This window comes from Balaenoptera acutorostrata, chromosome 3 (assembly GCF_949987535.1).
Source record: "Balaenoptera acutorostrata chromosome 3, mBalAcu1.1, whole genome shotgun sequence".
NCBI classification, from domain to species: Eukaryota; Metazoa; Chordata; class Mammalia; order Artiodactyla; family Balaenopteridae; genus Balaenoptera; species Balaenoptera acutorostrata.
The window spans coordinates 71,731,059-71,748,284 of NC_080066.1; the positions used below are offsets into that span (position 1 = coordinate 71,731,059).

At 43.4% G+C, this 17,226-nt stretch overlaps 1 protein-coding gene and 1 long non-coding RNA gene across 5 annotated transcripts in view; one reads left to right on the forward strand and one right to left on the reverse strand.

Annotated features, from left to right (window-relative positions):
• Window positions 1-763: 763 nt before the first annotated feature.
• Window positions 764-8,892, reverse strand: LOC130707725 (uncharacterized). Its single transcript, XR_009007745.1, has 4 exons — window positions 8,682-8,892; window positions 8,335-8,427; window positions 4,102-4,203; window positions 764-891 (listed from the first exon to the last, which is right to left on the reverse strand). It is a non-coding gene; the product is annotated as an uncharacterized LOC130707725 (long non-coding RNA).
• Window positions 8,893-9,935: 1,043 nt separating this feature from the next.
• The window catches only part of INTS14 (integrator complex subunit 14), a 36,916-nt gene continuing 29,625 nt past the window's right edge, over window positions 9,936-17,226 (forward strand). Inside the window, exons 1-3 of one of the 4 annotated variants that reach the window (XM_007166037.2) lie at window positions 9,936-10,024; window positions 14,640-14,923; window positions 16,240-16,347. In XM_007166037.2, coding sequence (XP_007166099.2) covers window positions 14,702-14,923; window positions 16,240-16,347 — 330 coding nt within the window. In that variant the 5' untranslated portion in view covers window positions 9,936-10,024; window positions 14,640-14,701. Of the gene's footprint in view, window positions 10,322-14,639; window positions 14,924-16,239; window positions 16,348-17,226 lie in introns of all 4 variants that reach the window. The other 3 variants (XM_007166038.2, XM_007166036.2, XM_007166039.2) reach the window with 3 other exon arrangements.

The following is a 17,226-nucleotide window of genomic DNA, read 5'->3' on the forward strand; positions in this document are numbered from 1 at the left end:
AAGATGACAAAGGCCCCTTCTTGGCTGGGACCCCTTATGACAAATTTCTCTGAGAGCTGGCACAGCCAGACCAAAAACAACAATAAAAAACTGCTCAGAATCCCAGTCTATTCGACTGGCTGTCAAATGAACACCATATGTGTACCGCCCAGATGGCAGAGACCAAGCTCTCAAAACACACACACACACACACACACACACACACTCCTCTAAGAATATCAGGTAGAACCTTCACATCTCAAAGACACAAGGAGAGAACTGCAAGTTCTCCCTAGAAGGGCTTTTGTTTCTTTAAGGTCAGAATTCTGAAAAAACGTTTTATCAAGCTGGCTTTCTCTAACTTAACTGCTTACACAATAAAAAGCCCCATACTGGCCATTTTCAGGGAGAGATTTTCTTTAATTCCCAATTAAGTAAGTACTTGTAGCTAAGTTTGTATATACATAAACCTGGCTGGGGTATTAGTTGGAGGCTGGCTTTCTGATGCCCCTCATTTAGGAAAGATGTTAGGCCACTCTCTTACCTAATCACCCAGTTTAGACAGCTCAGTGTCTCTCAACTGAGCAACCTAGTGTCTTTCAACCAGGCTCCCCTAGTATCTTTCAGCTGGGAGGTACTTTTTCCCAATGTCTTTCAACCAGGTCCCCCCCCGTATCTTTCAACTGGGTAGCCAGGTACCTATTGTACACTGCCAATTAAAACTCAGGAACATCAACCAATAATCGGGAGATCTGAGAACCAGGAGAGACTCACCCAAATTCATCTGGACTCTCCAAGGAGGCGAATGGGCACAAGAGGCCTCTGCTGGTACCAAGGCTCTGGTTCCTCCTAGAGTTCAGGCGAAGGAGGGAAGTCTGCTCTGGGTCCCTTTATGGTCACCCAAACTGTCAACTGAAAAAAAAAAAGCACAACCTAAAACTTGAGAATTATGTTTTATTTGGAGAATTACTAAGGACTTAATAAGCCCAGGATACAGCCTCTCAGATAGTTCTGAGGGACTACTCTGAAGAGGTAAGGGAGGAGCCAGGATACATAGGCGTTTTTGCAGAAAACCCAGGTAGCTGAACATCAAAAGATTACTGCTAGTTAAAGGAAAACTAGACATCTCAAGTTAATGAGTTTAGTGTTCTTCTATGTATGGGAAGATGCAAGCATCTGGGCTTAATGAAATTATTCCTTTGATATGCACCTTAAGTATCTAGGGCCAGTAGCCTGTTTATCTCCATCCTGAGTTCCCCTCCGGCTGCACCACTGGGAGGGAGTGGGGGGCAGCTGCAGTGGCTGATGGCTTGATGGTCACGTCATCCTTTGTTTACTGATATGGCAGGCAACATCCTTTGTCCACAATCCCAAGATACCTGAGGAATTGTGCGTCTAGCTCATGGCCGGAGCTGACTGACATGGGAGTGGAGCAAGGCAATGGGGGTGGGGGGTGTCTCATGAGCCTACCCACTCACCTGAAACCATTTCAATCATTCAGCTAACTCTGCCTGATACTTACTGATTGCTCCTCTTTCCCCTCTCTGTTTCCCCCAAGGTACAGGGATAGCATGCTGCTTTGATTACTTCCATCTGAAATAGCAGGTAATCCCTCACAGCTTCATCCGTGCCCTATTTCACCCTGAGTGAAGGTACCCAGATCCCTCTGCTGAAGCACACAGCGGTGCTCACTCTCTGTGGAAGAGCTGTCTTCATCTCTGGGTGTCCAGGGGTCACTCTGGGTGTTGGAAGCCTGGGTAGAGGGGCTGACCTCCGCTAGTTACCACATCGTTGCCTCCTAAGAGTGCTGCAGGCAAAACCAGATCTAGTTACACCAAGTGTCTAACACAGTCACAGTTTGGTTCAGAAAGATGGAAAAAGGAACCCAATTCATGAGGTGAAATTATGAGTGATCTTTTTTTTCTAGAATAATTCCTCTATTTTTACAACGTTATTTGTGCAATATAGAAAATTCAGGAGAGGGCTTCCCTGGCAGTCCAGTGGTTAAGACTCCCCACTTCCACTGCAAGGGGTGTGGGTTTGATCCCTGGTCGGGGAACTAAGATCCTGCAGGCCGCCATGCGGCATGGCCAAAAACAAAGAAAAAAAAAGAAAAGAAAAGAAAATTCAGGAGAGGAAACAAATACTCAGAAAAGGATTCCTTTCTCTCATACACTCATAACTGTTACCAAGGAGTTCTTTCTAGCGTCTAACCTAATTCCCAACTGTTGGGGGCGAACCTGGTTCCTTCTGTCTTGTTCTCATGGGGTTGCGGCACACTTTGAAATTCAACAGGCTATAGAAAAGTTTGCTGCTCAACCAAGAGTGGAAGCACTGTCTGTACCAGTGGTGTGAGTTTAGGCAAGAATTTAACTTCTCAATGACTGTAAAATGAGGGTGATAATGACACTACTTGCTTGGTAGGCTTATTGTAAGAATTAAGTAATATGTTAATATGTAAAACACATTAACAGTGGCTGGTACTGTTGTTGTTATTCTGCTTTTGGAGATCATAGTCAGACTGTGTTGGGGGGAAGCAGATCTCCATGCATTCCATTGTGACAACGCTTTACTGTGTAATGACCTGATTAATGTTCGCATTAATCTCTTACTAGCAGGTGACCTCCTCTCTTAATCACGGCTGAAACCCCAGAGTCCAGAACAGTGTCTGGCACTCAATAAATATATTTGTTGGGGCTTCCCTGGTGGCTCAGTGGTTAAGAATCCGCCTGCCAATGCAGGGGACACGGGTTCGAGCCCTGGTCTGGGAAGATCCCACATGCTGCGGAGCAACTGAACCTGTGCGCCAAAACTACTGAGCCTGCACTCTAGAGCCCGCGAGCCACAACTACTGAGCCCGTGTGCTGCAACTACTGAAGCCCACGTGCCTAGAGCCCGTGCTCCGCAACGAGAAGCCACCGCAATGAGAAGCCCATGCACCACAACAAAGAGTAGCCCCCGCTCGCCATAACTAGAGAAAGCCCCGCACACAGCAAGAAAGACCCACTGCAGCCATAAATAAATAAATAAATAACTCTGTGCCTCTGTTTAAAAATTAATTAATTAATTAATTAATATATTTGTTGATGGACTGAAGATGTACATCCCAGTGAGGAGATGCTCAGAGATGGAGCACCTGAGCTACACATGTGTGGGGTGGGGAGATGCCCACTCACAAAGGCTCACGGCCTTTCAGAGATCAAACTGCTGGAGAAAGACCAGCACCACCAAGGAGGGGAAGCTGATCTGCTTTTTCTACAAAGTTGTCTTATTTTATCCTCTCCCTGGAACAGTGTGGCAGGACAGGTGAGGTAAATCTAGCTCTGACCCTCACAATAATATCGGGGGCTGAGGAAGGCGGGGCTTTGGGGCTGGGCAGGACGGCAGGTAGGCCTTTCCTCTCCCACCCTCTGCAGCTCAAGGCCTTTCCCATGGTTCTATTAGAACAGGAGGGAGAAGGAATTAGGCTTTGCACCTGACACTGAGGGTTTGTGGCTGAGGCTGGTTTATTTCTGGGCCTACCTCAGGAGTTGATATCAACCCTACAGTTGCACGGTGGAATTAGACAAGATTTGGCAGGGGGTGCAAAATCCAATGCCTTCAGGGCCTGGGTGGGTAAAATTAAGCTAAATCAGCTCTATTCAAAGTCAGCAGAGAGTAATGAGGGCTGTGTCTGGACAGAGAATGAATGACCCATCAATAAGCATTCCAATGTAAAACAGTTTAAAAATATTAAAGGCAATCAAAACGGGGCTGCGGCTGAATTTGACCTACTAGTACTTTGCAACCTCTAATAAAGTAACAAGTCTGACCAGGAGCAAGTCTCCAAAGGTCTCTCATTCTCAGGTTCCTCATTTATAAAACCAAGAAAGACGAACTTCCTCATGAGGTTGCTCTAAGAGGTACAGTGAGAACTTGTGGGGAAGCACTTGGATCTGTCAGATACTGAACTGTGTCACAGTTCAAGACCTTCTGTTTATATTGTTTTAATTGTTTATATTATATCATTTATAGGATTTCTTTTAAACGACTGTGCAGTTGTCACTGGTGGAAATGAACAAAGTAAGCCCCCCAAACATCCCACGACATTTCATCTCTCCAAGCCAGTGGCTGGAGCCATACCTGAAGCAGGGAGTTGCAGGGGGTGACACTTCAGGTTGGTAAGCAGTTCAGAGACAGGGTTTTGGCTTCACAGTCAGGTACCCATCCCGAGGGGCCTGGGGTCTAGAGGAGAGATCAGACAGGCTCTATCAGAGGGCTTCCGTGTGGCCATGCAGGAATCCACACAGTACCAGTACAACTAACAACTCCTCTCTAAGTGAGCGTGAAACAGCCCACTGAGTAAAACTCACCCTGTCAAATCTGATTTTACAAAGGAATGTCAACTGAAGCAACAGTGAGGGGTATTTTTGGCTTATCAATTGAAAAAGACTAAAAAATTTAATATCCAGTGCTGGTGAAGACACTGGGGATAGAGGGTAAATCTGATACAGCAGCACAAGTGATGCTGTTAAACTGTAAGTGAGATCATGGCTCTCTATACTCCAAACTTTCCAGCGGCTTCCCACCTCAGAGGAAAAGCTCCAATGATGGTCTGCCAGCATTGCCTGTAAGGCAAAAACTGAAATCTATCTAAACATTGATGGAAAACTGGTTACATAAATGATATCACATCTTTCCAATAGTCAATTACATAGCAATTAAAATGAATGAATATACACACTCACACGCGCATAGGTAGAAACAACTTTGCAAAGACTATGTAAGAATAGCTGTACTTTTGTCACCAGTAGATATAGAATGAATAAAACCAACCAAACAAAAAAGACCTGGTACTTCATCTCTCAAACCCAGCAGCTGGAACCATACTTGAGGCAAGGAGATATATATGGTTACTTCTAGGAAAAAACCCACTAATTTCTCACTTCATGTACTTTGAAACTGTTTGAATTTTTCCCATATAAATGAATTACTTTTATAACTTTTTTAAAACTAGTTTTGTTTTGCTTTATCTGCTTTTTCATTGAAATATACTACCAAAGTTTTAAGAGGGTGAGGAGTGAGCCTGGCAAGACAGATGTAGGCCCAGATCATGAGAGGCCTTTAAAAATTTAGAGTTTATGGACTTCCCTGGTGGCGCAGTGGTTAAGAATCCGCCTGCCAATGCAGGGGACATGGGTTCGATCCTTGGCCCGGGAAGATCCCACATGCTGCGGGGCAACTAAGCCCACGTGCCACAACTACTGAAGCCTGCACATCTAGAGCCCATGCTCCGCAACAAGAGAAGCCACTGCAGTGAGAAGCCCGCGCACTGCAATGAAGAGTAGCCCCTGCTCTCTGCAACTAGAGAAAGTCCATGAGCAGCAACAAAGACCCAACACAGCCATAAATAAATAAATAAATAAATTTATTAAAAAAAAAAAAATTTAGAGTTTATAACATTTTTCAAAGGACAGGGGGTCCTAAATGAAAAAGTTCAGTTCTACTTTCTTAGACAAATGTAGTACCCACCAAATTTTCTGTTTTCTCCCTTTGACCCTTCTTCTAATAACCTCTCTTCCTTCCCTCCTATCTTCTTTCCACAAATGCATATCGAGTGTCACGTGCCAGACCCTGAGGATCCAGTGGTGGATAAGATTCACCCCTATTTACAGAGCAGAGATGAAGTTAATTGAAACTGGAATTGTACAAAATCGTTTTTTGTTCAATGAGTCTTTCTATTATTTTAGACTGGGGAAGCTCTGTGGTTTTCTCAAATGCTGTGGAAAAGACTGAAGGAGGATTGAGAGGGAGGTCAGAGTTTCTTCATCAAATATGTTGCAAATGAAGAAAGACATGGAGGAATAAACCTAAAGATTAAGAGACTTCAGAGATATATCAAGAGATTGCAATGATATTTATGAGACAACTGGATATTTGAAAGCTGACTGGGTATTTGATGATATTTGGGATTTATTGTTAATTATTTTAAATGTGACAATGGTAGTTTAATTGTTGTGGGTTTAAGTCTCTCTCTGTCAAGAGAATGAGAAGATAAGTCAGACTGGGAGAAAATATTTGCAAAATACATGTCTGATAAGGGACTGTTATCCAAAATATACAAACAACACTTAAAACTCAACAAGGGGGACTTCCCTGGTGGTCCAGTGGTTAAGAATCTGCCTTCCACTGCAGGGGGCGTGGGTTCTATCCCTGGTCAGGGAACTAAGATCCCACATGCAGCCCAAAAATCAATCAATCAATTAATCAATCAATAAAAGATGTTTAAAAAAAAAAAACTCAACAAGAAGAAAACAAACAACCTGATTAAAAAATGGGCAAAAGACCTGAACAGACACTTTACCAAAGAAGATATACAGATGGCATGTAAGCATATGAAAAGATGTTCAACATCACGTATCACTAGGGAACTGCAAATTAAAACAACAATGAGATACCACTATACAGCTATTACAATAGTGAAAATCCAGAACACTGACAACATCAAATGCTGGTGAGAATGTAGAGCATTAGGAACTCTCATTCACTGCTGCTGGGAATATATAATGGTACAACCACTTTGAAAGACAGTTTGGCAGTTTCCTACAAAACTAAACATATGCTTACCATACAAGCCAGCAATCTCTCTCCATGGTATTTATTCAGTTGAGTTGAAAAACCTATGCCCATACAAAGCCATGCACAAGGATGTTTATAGCAGCCTTACTGTTAACTGCCAAAACTTGGAAGCAACCAAGATATTCTTCAGCAAACTGTGGTACTTCCAAATACTGGAATATTATACAGCACTAAAAAGAAATGAGCTATCAAGCCATGAACAGACGTAAAGGAAACCTAAATGCATATTACTAAGCAAAAGAAGACAATCTGAAAAGACTACTTACTATATGATTCTAACTATATGACATTCTGGAAAGGGCAAACCATGAAGACAGTAAAAGATCAGTGGTTCCTGGGAGTCACGGGAGAGGGAGGGATAAAAAGAGCACAAAGGATTTTTAGAGCAGTGAAAACTACTCTGTATGATACTACAATGGTAGATACATGTCATCATACATTCGTCAAAACCCATAGAATGTACAACACCAAGAGTGAACCCTATAATAAACTATGGACTTTGGGTGATAATGATGTGTCAATGCAGGTTCACAGAGTTTAACAAATGTATCACTCTGGTGCTGGGATGTTGATAGTGGAGGAGGCTGTGTGTGTGCGGACAGAGTATTTGGGAACTCTCTGTACTTTCCACTCCACTTTGCTGTGAACCTAAAAGTGCTCTAAAAATTAAGTTTATTAATTTAAAAAATCCTTCTCTTTTAGAGGTACATAATGAAATACTTATGGACAAGATGTTATGCTATCTGTGATCTGTATCAAAACAATATGTTGGGGAGAAGTGGGTAGGGGTATAAATGGAACAAGACTGAGAATTGAGTTGATAGTAGAAATAGGGTGAAGGGTACATGGGGATTTATTATGCTATTCCCCTACCTTTGTCTATGTTTGAAAATCTTGAATAATAAAAATTTTTAAGAAGACAAAAGGGTCATATCTACAATTTCTTTGGACTTCCACTTTGGTGAAAATAGAGGAATGGGGTAGGATGATGAGGGAAAGCAGATAGCCTGGAGCTTGGAAGTATGATTTGGAAGTGGACACGGTCCAGACTAGAGGAGGCAGGAAGGAAGACATAGGGCAAAGGACAGCACAGGAGATGGAAAGGGAGGGAAGAACAGAAAAGGAATGGGGGCTCACTGCCTTCCCCTAACCTCTCTTTTTCCCTTTTCCTCACTCACTCACTCCTTACCCTTCCTCTCTGTAGGTGAGGAAGGAAATCACCTTGGGAACTTAACAATGAAGATTCCAGGCACCAACCCATGAAATTCCAATTCACTCAGCATGGTCTGGGAATCTACATTTTCAACACGTGCTGTTGGAGAATTGGATGGGTATATGAACCTCCCTTGAACCCCAGTACCTGGCTTCTGTGAGCAGCTTGCTATTTCTGTCACTAACCTTTACTCTGCCAGACTGGAGACCAAATCACTCTGCCTTTCAAAGCCTCTGTGACAGCTGTCTACTGTTTCAAAGCAGGAAAAAATAAAGGGGATGATAGATTATGCAAAGGAAGCTGTTTACCGATTTCCTTTAATGTATGTGTGGAAACATGCAAATGCTAAGGGTCTCTTGAGTAGGAAAAAGCAATTTATTAGCCAGCTATGGCTTGAAAGACCTCTCCTTTAAGACCTTCTAACTCTTTGTGCTAATGTTCTCTGATTTTATATTCACTGAACAACCCTTTGATTTTTAATGGGATTCTACTAAGAATTAAAAAACAAAAACAAAAGCACCTACCAGTTGCCCTAAGTGATGTGGTCCTCTTGGTAGTCCTCCCTTTTATCATCAGTTTTAATCGATTGCCTTTTGCTTCCCTGGTCTCCTGAAAGCCTGTATTCAGAAGAACTAGAAGATGTGATCACCCATCAGCAAACTAATAAACTTAATCTTTAGGACTGGGTAAGGTAATGAATCAGTCCATGGAGCTGAGCTGGAACTACCAGAACAGTGACCACAGGGCTAAGTCATCAGCACATTAGGGGTAGCTCGAAAACTCCCTTGCCCACACGTTCTTGGCCACATCCCTCCCACTAGGGAAAGAATTAGAAACTACAACGAAGTAATCAGGATGCAGCCTTACTTACCTAGATTCCAGTGCCTGCTCAAGCATAACAGGGTCTTGAGATGTTGAAACCAGCCAAGTTGGGGAGAGATGTTCTGAAGCAAATAGGGCAGTCTGCCTGCCCCTGGGCCCTGATGCTGACAGGGACGCTCCCATGGAGTGATGCGCCTTCCTCTGCCACCTCTGATACAAGGAGAGGACAGGAAAGAACTACAAGCAGCTGGAGCCCACACTCTCCCACAGAACAAGCTGTGAAAAGTCAGACAAACTCAGTTGTTCGGTTCAAAGCATCCTCCCTCCTTGACCCACCTCCTACCTCGCCCCCTCCCACCAACCAAAAGAAAAGGAGGCAAAGGCCTAAAGCCTTCTAGAGGCCTTTCTGTTCCCACTTGTAACCTATGTGGTACAGCATTGTTTTTTGAACCATAACTACCCAGGGGCCTGCTGGCATCCATTCAGGCCTACCTCTAGCTGGCATTTGCTAGCTCTCTAAGAGATTAGAAAGAAAAGTCACTCCTTGTCCCCTCAAGGACCTCGCTGAGGCACAGGCTGCTATGGGGACACCAAGTGGCGAGAGGTGAGGTACGCGAGGGCCCATGATGACTCACAGGAAAGCCTAAGTGCAAATCCCTCAGCAGCGCACCTTGGCCAAGGCAGGGGAACTGACTGAACCCTCCCTCTACTTCCCTCAAAGGGGTCGGGGATAAAGTGAGCATCCGGGCTGAGGAGACCAAGAGGGAAAGTCTTGACGTGGAAACTGGCTCACGTCAGCTACGAAAAATACACAGCGTGCTCAGTATGAGCACTCCTCAGGCAGGAATTACAATTTAAAAGGAGTAGGAAGAGGATTCTGTCAACTAGTTCAGAGGATATGAGTGAGGGGTCTAAAGAGGGACGGGGAAGAGGGGCAAATATCAATGAGGTTCAGGCTGATGCACCAATGAGCCCAGGTGAGTGAGGAGACAGAGTGTGAATTGGTCACGGGTTACCCACACAGGTGAGGCCCACGGGCCAACGAGAGGCAGGTGGGCAGGAGGCCAGAAACAAATACGGAAGAGCCCGAGAACGGGGAGGGAGCGAAGAGGCGAACACAGTCCGGGCCCGGCGCAGTTGGGGACTATGTGGGGAGTGGGGTCGTGGCGGCGGTCGCCGACAAAACGCTGCGAAGAGAAGCACTGAGGAAGACGCACACGGCAGCTTCTCTGCTGAGTCAACGCCTCACCCACGACGTCCTTAAAGCCCCGCCCCAAGCGCCTCGCGCACCCACGGCGCCGAGTTCCGTTTCGTCGCGCGGCCGTATACTTCCGGCTGCGGCGCGCAGGCGGAAAGGTTTTGGTGACGGACTGTGCCGGTGAAGGGCGTGGGGTGAGTGGAGGAGGCTGGAGACCGTAGGCTGTCTTGGATTGCTTGTTGGAGCTGCAGGAGAAGGGGTCGGTGGCGGGTAACAACGCGGGGCCGACGCCCGGCCTTTCCGCCGCCGAGGTGGCCGCCCCGCGCCGTCTTTGCGGCGCCAGTTCCGGGGCACTGCCTTCGGCCTCCCTTCGCTCTGCCGCGCCAGAGCTCCGCACAAGCACCACGATGTCGGCCCCCTGCCCAGGCCCCCTTCGCCTCCTCTTCCCATAAGAGACTTCCAGATCTCAAAGATTTTTGACTGATTTTAAGGTAAAAATACATCCCCAGGCAGACGCGATCCAAATGCAGGAGTTCTGTATTTACAGGTTGGCACTTTAGAGGTGAAGTTGTAACTGAGAACGGTGGAGGGGACTCATCCGGGCAAGAGATGTGAGGCCAACAGACAAACTTAAGAGTAGGTTAGCGGATTCCTAGAAATTCGAGTGGAATCACGCTTTAAGAGCGATACTCCTCAGAATCAGTTCTTTATGAACGAGCTAATTGTCTCCTGGGAAGAATTATAAATGTGTAGCTGATGGAGATGACCAAATCAAGGGGCTAAGGGCTATTCTCAGGAGTAGACTGTTCTTGAGAAAAGAAGCCCACTAGTTGTCTTAAGCATTGTATGTAAACTGTACTTACGAGAAAGCTATGGGGGTGGGGTGGAGGACCTTAGGGTAAGAATCAACCCAAGAGAGAAGTAACATGGTGTTTTCACAATATTGCTGGACTGTGTGGGCAGGGATTTTTTTTTTTTAATTAGGCCTAGGCTACTTGAGTGAACCATCCTTCAAGAACATCCATCCATCTTTTACTTCTGTGCTGACAACCTGAGTTCTAAATTGGTTTCCCATGACTTTGCCATTGTTAGGGGGGTGTGTTTGGGGGTGGACACAAATGCATCAGTCAGAAGAAAGAGCCAGCTCCATAAGTGTCTTCCCAGAATGCAAGCCTGCCAGCTATGGTCACCCATTCCAGTGTTACAGCAGATTTCATGAGCTGGAAATGCTTTCTTATATATGATATAAATCTGTGTGTCCTGATTCTCATTCTCCTAAGAGGTGAGGCCAGTAGTCTGCATCCCCAGCTTTCAGTAACGTGAAGACCTCTGTGCCTGAATGGGAATACCATAGGAGCTGGATAAACTCTATATGTGGGCAGAGGCGTAGGAGTTCCTGATATCTCTTGCTTGAACGAGGAGAGGAGGAAGTGTGTTTCTGGTGTCCAGAGTTAAAATTTGTAATGTGTTTTGCCAAAAAATTAATGTTAGAAATGGGAACATATTGTATATGTATAACTGATTCACTTTGTTATAAAGCAGAAGCTAACACACCATTGTAAGGCAATTATACTTCAATAAAGATGTTTAAAAAAAAATTAATGTTACGTCTGGTGCTGAGAGGTAGTTTACTAGTCATTATCAAGTATTTGTCAAGTACATACTGTGTGCCCACTGCTGTGATAGGTTCTGAGGAGACATTGGTGGGCCAAATCTCACGCTGTCCCTCCTCTTGTTGAGCTTATGGTCTAATGTAGTGTAGTTGAACCAGTATTGCACAGGACCTCACTTCTTGAACAACACAGCTGAGACCCAGAAAGGGTCTGGAAAGACTGAGTAGATGAAACAGCACCAAGTTGATAACGCCTAAGCTCATGCACTTGACAGCAGAAGAAACTCACAGGCTCTCAGAGCCTGTTAACTTTGACTTCAGACACAGTTTTAGCAAGCTGGATTACCTGGCTTTCCAGCTCATAGGAATCGAGAAGCAGCAAATCGGAAAGAGGGAGGATGATTACAGAGAAAAGTGGAATGCAAAATGATGGTCCAAAAATTAGTTATAAAGAGGAGGCACCAAAACAGAACACAACAGCCTGGATCCCTTGAGTACAAGGCAGTGTTTCTGGGTGTGTTCTATATAATACTTGTTCCATGACACCAACTAATGATCAGAGAAGGGTTAAATGGGAAACACAGAGTTAACAAATTAAACTGGATTCTTTGCTGTAGAGCTTCTCAGTGTCTTTAATAAGACCTGAACTCATCTTTCTTGGAGCATCCCTCCAGGACAGTGTTCTGCAGCACACACTTGGGAGAATGCTGGTATAAATTAAAACATGAGGGCAGCAGCGTGCTGGGCAGTATTGGTGTTCAGAGTTGTGATGCTAAGTCAGAGTGAATTATGTTTAACATGCTGTGCTTAATGAGGTGCAGAATAAGGATGCACATTTTAGTTTTTTTTTTTTAATAAGTTTATTTATTTTTGGCTGCGTTGGGTCTTCGTTGCTGCGCGCGGGCTTTTCTCTGGTTGCGGAGAGTGGGGCCACTGGTTGCGGCGTGCAGGCTTCTCATTCTGGTGGCTTCTCGTTGTGGAGCACGGGCTCTAGGTGCGCGGGCTTCAGTAGTTGTGGCACACGGGCTCAGTAGCTGTGGCTCGCGAGCTCTAGAGCGCAGGCTCAGTAGTTGTGGTGCGTGGGCTTAGTTGCTCCACGGCATGTGGGATCTTCCCAGACCAGGGCTCGAACCTGTGTCCCCTGCATTGGCAGGCGGATTCTTAGCCACTGTGCCACCAGGGAATCCCACATTTTAGTTTTTTCTATCAAAATGGTTAAACATTTTGGAAAGGAGTCTGGAAGGGTAATTTATATATCTCCTTTAGTCTTTATTGATGTTGGATACATGAAGCATTTGTATTTGAAAGGCCATTATGTGGTAAAAAGGCTTTTCCTACTTGACATGAGTCCCTGATCCCCATTTATAACATTGTTTCCATGAGGCAATATGCTCAGAGTTCCCAACAGCCTACTTACAAATGGAATTTTAGAATAGCACACGTTTGCAGTTGGACACTGTACTAAAACAAGCCCTCTGACCACTGTTAAGTGTTTTGAAGTAAGTTCCAAAAAAGAAATTAGTGAACATTAAATTTCTAACTTGTTTATGTCCATCCTGAGTATTCTCTAATTGTATATATGCAAAATTGTATATATGCAATATATGCAGTATGATTTTTATGAAGTTGTAATCGGTGTATACATACAGGCCTGTGACCTGCTTTTCTCAGTTAGTAATATCTATATAAATATTTCCGATATCTGTTTATGTATCATTTATTTATAGCTATATGATATTTCATTGTGTGAGTAGACTATAGTTTGCTTAATAATAGAGTAGCAGCAGCAAGAGCAGATCTGTATATCTGGGAACTTTTTTCTTTATTTTTGAGCACAGAAATGTTTTCTTCATGCTAATTCTCAATCCATAATTTTAAAAAGCTCTTTGTTTTCTCCATTTCTTCTACATTTTGACTTTTATACAGTTTCATGAGATAATGCCAGCTGTCATACATATTCTTTTTTTTATTTTTTTTTAATTTTTTTTAACATCTTTATTGGAGTATAATTGCTTTACAATGGTGTGTTAGTTTCTGATTTATAACAAAGTGAATCAGTTATACATATACTTATGTTCCCATATCTCTTCCCTCTTGCATCTCCCTCCCTCCCACCTGTCATACATATTCTTTAATTTTGTTCTTTTCCTTCATAGTTAAAGAGCTGTTGCCTCATTTATCTGCAGTGAGTACTACTGAGGCTAGCAGTTTGTTGTTTTTGTCATGCTTAATGATTTCCAGCTTTGTTTAATTTGGACTATGACTTTACTAGGCTTTTCTTTTTTTTTAATTTATTTATTTTATTATTTTATTTTATTTTATTTATTTATTGTTTTTGGCTGTGTTGGGTCTTCGTTGCTGCCCGCGGGCTTTTCTCTCGTTTCGGCGAGTGGGGGCTACTCTTAGCTGCAGTGCGCGGGCTTCTCATTGCGGTGGCTTCTCTTGTTGCGGAGCACGGGCTCTAGGCGCATGGGCTTCAGTAGTTGTGGCACCTGGGCTCAGTATCTGTGGCTCGTGGGCTCTAGAGCGCAGGCTCAGTAGTTGTGGCGCATGGGCTTAGTTGCTCCATGGCATCTGGGATCTTCCCGGACCAGGGCTCGAACCTGTGTCCCCTGCATTGGCAGGCGGATTCTTAACCACTGCGCCACCAGGGAAGCCCGACTTTTTGTTTTTATATTTTGCGTTCATTTTAATTTTTTTAAAAAGGACATCAAGCAACAAGATAATTCAGCAAACACTTGCCCAAATACTGCTGTATTGAGTAAGAGTGAAGGTGCCCAAAAAGAATGGTTGATTGTCAAAAAGCACTACCATAAGACAACTAGAAATGTTCTTTAGTAAATTAAGTGTTGGAGAGGTGATGTAGGAGTGTTTGTTATATTAAGTTGTGTAAGATTTGAAAGTATTCAACTCAAGGGCTCCCTGAATTTAATATTTTGTTTTATTTTGCTTTTACTAGAAGCATTTAAGATGGTCCTTGATTTATGGCCATTTAGTGGGTGATTCTAGGAGTGGTCCTCACAGTGAACTAAACTGCTTGCTTCCCTCCCACTGAATTCCCTGCAGATTTGTCCTCACCTCAACTTAAATGGGGTTTGCCTTCACTTATTTCTGGAAAGTTAGGTTAAAACTATGATTACAAAAATACTTTTTTCTCTCCATGACATGCAAGACCTAATCATATTTATTTTCTACAGCATTTCTCTATCTATAGCTATCTGTTTACATTCCGACTGGGAACATTGGGATCACTTTCATCATGCCTACAGTGGTGGTAATGGACGTATCCCTTTCCATGACCCGACCTGTGTCTATCGAGGGGTCCGAAGAATATCAGCGCAAGCACCTGGCAGCCCATGGTTTGACAATGCTGTTTGAACACATGGCCACAAATTACAAGCTTGAGTTTACAGCTCTGGTGGTTTTTTCATCACTCTGGGAATTGATGGTTCCCTTCACAAGAGATTATAACACCCTACAGGTACAAAAAGGAATGAGTTATTGTATGTACAGGGCCCAAATTTATAGGAAGAAAACCAGTATTATCATATTGCACTGAATATTTAGAACTGGAATTATTTAAAGATAAGTCTATGGGTATAATACCTGAGTATAATGAGTATAACTGTAAAACAAGGATTCATAACCAGTAGGCCTTCTGCCTTTGGTAGAGCTATGAGTTAGAGCTGTGAGTTGTTGCTGCAGCCTCCTCTCTTGGTTTTCTGGAATTCTCTGTGGGAGGGGAACATCTCAGGATGTAGTGCCCTGTCCCCTAAAGTTCAGGATCTTTAGGTTCAACACTTTACTCTTTTCTACTTTTCTATAAAACTTGAGATGAAAAACAGTCCTTCCAGGGACTTCCCTGGTGGCTCAGTGATTAAGAATCCGCCTGCCAACGCAAGGGACACGGGTTTGAGCCCTGGTCCGAGAAGATCCCACATACCGTGGAGCAACTAAGCCCATGTGCCACAACTACTGAGCCTGCGAGCCACAGCTACTGAGCCCATGCACCTAGAGCCCATGTCATGCAACAAGAAAAGCCACCACAAGGAGAAGCCCACGCACCACAATGAAGAGTAGCCACCGCTTGCTGCAGCTAGAGAAAGCCCGTGCACAGCAACGAAGACCCAACGCAGCCAAAAATAAATAAATAAAAATTTTTTAAAATAAAGAAAATAAAAATAGGTTAATTATCTATACCTTATAGCAGGGGTCTCCAACCCGCCCGCCCCCCACCCCAGCCACACAGCAGGAGGTGAGCATTGGGCAGCCAGCAAAGCTTCATCTGCCGCTCCCCATCGCTCACATCACCGCCTTAACCATCCCCTGCCCCGCCCCACCCACCCCCGATCTGTGGAAAAATTGTCTTCCACGAAACTGGTCCCTGGTGCCAAAAAGGTTGGGGACCGCTGCGTTATAGGATGTTGTCATGATTCAATGCATGTAACATGCCTAGAATGATGATAGTATTCAGTAAATTTTGTCATTATTTTTGTGATGTCTTTAAACGTTTTTCATTTTAATTATTTCTTTCAAGGTCCACTTAATAAAGATACGAACTTGATGGACAATTCACTCTCACCTGATGAGAGAACAGAATAAAGGGAAGCTCTTTTAATCATCCTTTACAGTTGAGGAAATATGTTTTACCATTTTTCTTTAAGAACGTATGCTTTGGGCTCTCAGAAACACAATGTCCCCTGTGTAACATTCATGCTTTGAACAGTTTATGTTTTTTTCTGGTAACAAATTAAAACACTAAAGAATAATGAGCAATTTTATCTTTCATTCAATCAGGAAGCACTAAGTAATATGGATGATTATGATAAAACCTGCTTGGAGTCTGCATTAGTTGGTGTTTGCAATATCGTTCAGCAAGAATGGGGTGGTGCAATTCCTTGTCAGGTAATGATCAATTCTTTTTCTTTGCCCTAAGTTAGAAACATTAACCACTAAGGTGCTTCAATTTTGTTCAGGTTCTGACACAGCATACATTGTAATTTCTACAAACTATGTTACACGCTTTTGGTATCTTTTTAAAAGAAGGCACTAAATCAACACTAATATACTCAGAAAGCAGCACAAATATGCCTTAAGGAAAGCATCCTCCTAGTAAATTGACTTACTGCAAACTAGCATTGTTTGTATAAAACACAAAGGGCTCACAGTGGAATTTTAGAACACCCCCTGGAAGGGGCAATTATAATTTTGAGTGATATAATTGTAAACATCAGTACAATATAGTCTGTCTTCATTATTCCAGTGTAGCATTTATTCAGCAAACTTTTAACCTTCTCAACTACCTGGGTTGTCTAAAAAGTGAGGTGTATGTCATAAAATCTGTTGCCCTTTCCTTAAGAGTCCATAATAGGTGCACATATAGCATCCAATCAGAGCAGAGTTGTAGCAATCGGAAGTTTGCTATAAACAGGTGCTTTGAGAAGTGGTAGCATATTTTAAAGGAGAAAACAGAACAGTTGATAAAAGGAAAATCATAATAGTCTGCAATAGGAATCAGCAAACTTTTTCCGTATTTTAGGCTTTGCAGGTGTCTGTGGCAACTCCTCAACTCTGTTGTCATAGCACGAAAGCAGTCATAGATAATAAGTAAATAAATGGGCATGGCTCTGTTCCAGTAAAACTTTATTTACAGAAACAGGCAGTGGGCCATAGTACATGATTTTTTATTATAGGGTCAAATACGGGACTCCTCATTAGTGTCAGCAGCATCACCGATATTTGTTTTTTAAATAAATGTAAGATTGTGGCTGCCTTGGGGTGAGG